Source organism: Aphanomyces astaci, assembly GCF_000520075.1.
Source record: "Aphanomyces astaci strain APO3 unplaced genomic scaffold supercont1.107, whole genome shotgun sequence".
NCBI classification, from domain to species: Eukaryota; Oomycota; class Saprolegniomycetes; order Saprolegniales; family Verrucalvaceae; genus Aphanomyces; species Aphanomyces astaci.
In genome coordinates, this window is record NW_009798370.1 from 17001 (window position 1) to 22089 (window position 5089).

The 5089-nt window shown below is 46.3% G+C and overlaps 3 protein-coding genes and 1 non-coding gene across 4 annotated transcripts; 2 read left to right on the forward strand and 2 right to left on the reverse strand.

Annotated features, from left to right (window-relative positions):
* Positions 1 to 321: 321 nt before the first annotated feature.
* H257_17436 (hypothetical protein) lies at positions 322 to 867 on the reverse strand (the record flags this gene model as incomplete). Its single annotated transcript, XM_009846236.1, has 1 exon — positions 322 to 867. The coding sequence occupies one exon, from the start codon at positions 865 to 867 to the stop codon at positions 322 to 324; it is 546 nt and encodes a 181-aa protein (XP_009844538.1).
* Positions 868 to 3353: 2486 nt separating this feature from the next.
* Positions 3354 to 3434, forward strand: H257_17437. The gene has a single exon. It is a non-coding gene; the product is annotated as a tRNA-Sec (tRNA).
* Positions 3435 to 3527: 93 nt separating this feature from the next.
* H257_17438 (hypothetical protein) lies at positions 3528 to 3806 on the reverse strand (the record flags this gene model as incomplete). The annotated part of the gene is made up of 2 exons (XM_009846237.1): positions 3528 to 3689; positions 3729 to 3806. 2 exons carry the CDS (start codon positions 3804 to 3806, stop codon positions 3528 to 3530), a joined length of 240 nt encoding a protein of 79 aa, XP_009844539.1.
* A 131-nt stretch (positions 3807 to 3937) lies between these two features.
* H257_17439 (hypothetical protein) lies at positions 3938 to 4796 on the forward strand (the record flags this gene model as incomplete). The annotated part of the gene is made up of 2 exons (XM_009846238.1): positions 3938 to 4148; positions 4189 to 4796. The coding sequence occupies 2 exons, from the start codon at positions 3938 to 3940 to the stop codon at positions 4794 to 4796; spliced, it is 819 nt and encodes a 272-aa protein (XP_009844540.1).
* Between the last annotated feature and the right edge of the window lie 293 nt (positions 4797 to 5089).

Here is a 5089-nt window from a genome sequence, read left to right on the forward strand (position 1 = left end):
CAAATTGTCCGCCAAAATGACTGACGGTGTCTCGACAACAAACTTGTGCGTCAAGCAAATTCGCCACACGCGGTCGTCCATCCAGGCTTCCTTTTGAACCGCATAAACATGGCCCGCCGGATACGTTGGAACTTCATTCGTCTCAATTGGTCCCCCAGGTTTTCCATTCACAATGAATAAAATGGGCAATTTTTTGCCTATAAATTTCTTGAGAATTCAATCCAATTTTTATGAATTTTGTACCTTCAGCGCGAATCGTCAATACTGCAGTCAAACGCTTCGAGTGTTTTTCAGATTTATCCACTTTGGACGAGTCTCCAATCAGAGCCCATGTAGACCGCGGCGGCATGTCGTAATAAACGCCCGTTTCGTCGACGTTGAGAATTTCGTCGTCGTTGTAGGTGCCGTAGTTGTTCCAAAACATTTTGGCAAACGTTGCTTGAATTTCTTGCAACTGTTCTTCACGCAACTTGGACACAAATGCAACGCGCTGGTCAAATCCATGTCGGGGGCATATTGCTGGCAGAGTCGCATCAACGAGTTGTAGCCATTCACATCGTTCTTCTTGGAGGCCGAATACACGTCGAGCAAATGCGGATGGTGCTTCTTCATCCAATTCAAAATTTGCGCCGCAGTGAGCACGTGTTCGTCTCGGCGGACAACCTTCATGAACGTGACCAGCCCTCGTGAAAAGGTCATGGACTCAGTTAGACCTTGCCCGCCAAGTGATCTGTGCTTGCCACCGCGGGTAGTTTGCATGTACAAGTCCTTTCGGGTGAGCCAGCGTTGAAACGATGACCGGGGAACTCCTTGGGTAATACAAAAGCGCTTGACATTGGTTGAGTTAGCCTGCTCGAAGAGCTCCATGCGGCGGACGCGGTCGAGAATAAGTAATGGCGGTAGCGCCAAACAGCCAGGATCCTCCTTATGATGGTCTCAGACACTGCAGCATCATCAATGGCCATGTCGTGGATAGTTTCCTCTTTGCGTATTGGCCGACACATCGAGACGAGCAGCAGGCCGCTTCATATGGGGGCTCAACGGACATGGACACGAACCACATGTTAGAACACCCGCGGTGGGCAACATCGGCGCACATGAGGCATGGTTAGTTTGATTGAGGCTCGATGCAGTCCGCGAGGTTGCAGCGCATTTAAATTCAAAGTGTGAAGTCAGCCGGCAAAGTCGAGTAGGCGGGAATTTGAAGCTAGCCAATCAGAATATCTCTTTTGAGTTGCTGATTTTCCAATCACAGAGATTATTATCCCAATATATCTCCACACTTGATTGATGGGATTTTACTATATTTGATTTATTATGTTTAACAGATCGATTGAGCATGTGTTCTCCTCAATCGAATGGGCAGCCCCAAATCGTCAAATCGGCAGACAATCGATCAACCAATCAAAACCCAGAACATTAACCAACTGGTCAATCAAATACTCCCTTTAAACATCGAATTAGTGTGTGACTGAAATTAGTGTGATATTGGACGATTCTTTTTGTTGGGTTTATTCTAGACTGGAGTGGCATGGGGAATGAATCGACACAACCAACTGTACAGAAGATTCGGCAGAAAGATTTAGACAATCAGATTAATATTGCAAAATGGGATGGATTTTGCTTGGAGGAACAAATAAAGGAAACATATGTTGAAGTGACCCCAAATTTGTTTAAATACCCTCAAATATTGTTTAAACAGAGTCTAGGGTTATTCGACAAAGGGCATAGATACTGCGATTCAAAGTTGTCGTCACAGATACGTAAACACAAGTCAAAAGCACGACTACTTGGCAAAAGCAGTTGTACACGGCTATTATTTAACGCTACAAAGGTTCGAGATCTAGGGATATTTCCAAGACTACATCTCAGTCGGGCCAATTAGACAATTCGTCCGCTTTTACCAATTTAACGTGAAACTCTCTTGGGTCACTCGAATGAGGTTCTAACGTTTGATGCCTCGAATAAAAACTTGCTCGCCAACGTCAGTCGTTTGAACCCGTCAAGCTTGTGAGATATCGTATCCGTGCCTCCAGAGCTCTGGAACAATCGTGTGATTGCTCAAATGTTTGACGCATTTTCGGCTCGCACTTCGATGAGACTTCCTCTGCTGTGGCCATGACGATGTTATGCGCGTCACCACTTGGTGAATCGTCAAAACCACCTGTTTTGTTGTTGGGTTGTAAGTTGCCACCACATATTTCAAGTCCATAGTGTAAGCCATTCGTATTGGGTTTTTTGAAAGACTTCTGTGTCAACACCAATATTGAGATACCTTTCATGCATTCATACAGGTACAAGTGTATATACGTATAAGTTCTATCGAGGTTGAAATGAACATATTTAGAGCATGTTCCAAGGTATTAATAATTTTCAAAATGGGCATTATCCAATCAAAACGCTCTCCCCAACTCATTCCAAAATTAATTTTTCAACATGGGGTATTTTGTCCCATTTCGTCCCATTTTGGGCAACTCAGCTATTTCCCCAATGACTGGCTAATAATGGATGCCCACTATCCAATCATTGATCCCAATCGCATTCCAACTTTTCAATTTGACATCGTGGACTCGATCACTGTCTGTGTGTTGCTGTCGTTGGCGTTGCCCTCATGCCCATCGACGGACGTAGCAACCGCGCCCATGCCATCAACACTGTTGCCGTACCCAGTACCACGTGGCAGCAAGTCAAGTCCGACGGCACATACTACGATGGATGGTTCACGCGCCACCTGCGCTGTACCCGCCACACCTTTCCGCGCATCGCCGACAACACTGTGTTATTGACCAATCAGCATGCATCTTAGTCTATTGATTTATGTCCAATCAATCATGGTCATATAATGGGTAGAAAATGGGACGAAATATTTTGTCACCCCATTTTTCGTTCTTTTCCAATTCTACTTGGAATAGACTCTTACTCTTATGGAATTCGTAGGGAGATTGACTACGATTTCATATTTAACCAATGAAAACACTCCTGTACAATCATTGGATATTAATAGTTTAATCACAAATCCATGTTCATCACGAAACACTACTGCAGTACAGGGAACGGACTGCAACGCCTACTTTGTCTTCGAATCCTACGTGAATTGTATCATTTGATTGGTTTCTAACATCGATGTACGTTTCGTTTTGAGCCAATCAGTGTGCAATACTGAAATTTTTATTCACACTACCTGACGTCAATTCATTTATTACAGGTAATTAAATTGTGTAGTGTGATTCACATCGCAATGGCTCCAAACACCAACAACATGGGATATAGAGAACAAGGTAATCGGTTTACAAAGTTGTCCCACATTGAAATATATGAACGGGTGGATGTTTCCAGACTAAGCGTAAGCGTTTGACGCGGTAGCTCAATGGTTAAGGGCGACGGCATCAAAACGATAGAGGAAGGGGCCCGGGTTCAATTCCCGGGCAGTGTCAAACTTTTTCCAATAATTTTCACATTAATCGTAATCCAATACAAAAAGGAGGATAACTAAATTAATTTCAGTGGAAATGTTTTTAACGCTGAAATTATTGGGCCTGAGAGAGAGCTTTCTCAAAACTGCGGCAGATCTCTTGGCTCGACACGAGGTCCCACGCGGCAATCGACCGCTTGACCAATGCCATGCGCTTTTCACGCGCGGTAAGTGAAAATGGATCATCATCATCGCCAACGATGATGTCTTCGAGCAGCTACAAATTGCGGAGGTTGCGCTTAAACGGCGCCATCACTCCGAGATCCAAGGGTTGACACACGGACGTCGCATTCGGCGGCAACACACACAGGTGAGCCCCAAGCTCTTCGTACATGATGTTGTATGACACATGTGACTCGAAGTTGTCCAGCAATACGGCTCCTCGATCCCTTCTCCAAGTACATCCCGGAGGTACGTGGCCCAGACTCGCTAGTCCATCCAGGCACGCTCCTGAACCGCATAGTGATGGCCGGATGGAAACGTGGCCAGCTCGCCGCTTTCGATGCGACCGCCCGGCACCCCCTTCATGATGAAGAGGATGGACAGTTTCGTGCCGTCAGCTCGCACCCTGAGGACCGCGGTCATGCGAAGCGAATGCTTTTCACGCTGGAGCGAACGTGGTTGATCAACTCGATGAGTCCTGGCGGGTCGGGAAAGACCTCGTATCTTCCACCAGGTTCAAGTTTCATGTTTTTCAAGTTACCGTCGTACGCTAGGATCTCGTGCCTTTGGCTGTTTGGCGCTACCGCCATTACTTATTCTCGACCGCGTCCGCCGCATGGAGCTCTTCGAGCAGGCTAACTCAACCAATGTCAAGCGCTTTTGTATTACCCAAGGAGTTCCCCGGTCATCGTTTCAACGCTGGCTCACCCGAAAGGACTTGTACATGCAAACTACCCGCGGTGGCAAGCACAGATCACTTGGCGGGCAAGGTCTAACTGAGTCCATGACCTTTTCACGAGGGCTGGTCACGTTCATGAAGGTTGTCCGCCGAGACGAACACGTGCTCACTGCGGCGCAAATTTTGAATTGGATGAAGAAGCACCATCCGCATTTGCTCGACGTGTATTCGGCCTCCAAGAAGAACGATGTGAATGGCTACAACTCGTTGATGCGACTCTGCCAGCAATATGCCCCCGACATGGATTTGACCAGCGCGTTGCATTTGTGTCCAAGTTGCGTGAAGAACAGTTGCAAGAAATTCAAGCAACGTTTGCCAAAATGTTTTGGAACAACTACGGCACCTACAACGACGACGAAATTCTCAACGTCGACGAAACGGGCGTTTATTACGACATGCCGCCGCGGTCTACATGGGCTCTGATTGGAGACTCGTCCAAAGTGGATAAATCTGAAAAACACTCGAAGCGTTTGACTGCAGTATTGACGATTCGCGCTGAAGGTACAAAATTCATAAAAATTGGATTGAATTCTCAAGAAATTTATAGGCAAAAAATTGCCCATTTTATTCATTGTGAATGGAAAACCTGGGGGACCAATTGAGACGAATGAAGTTCCAACGTATCCGGCGGGCCATGTTTATGCGGTTCAAAAGGAAGCCTGGATGGACGACCGCGTGTGGCGAATTTGCTTGACGCACAAGTTTGTTGTCGAGAC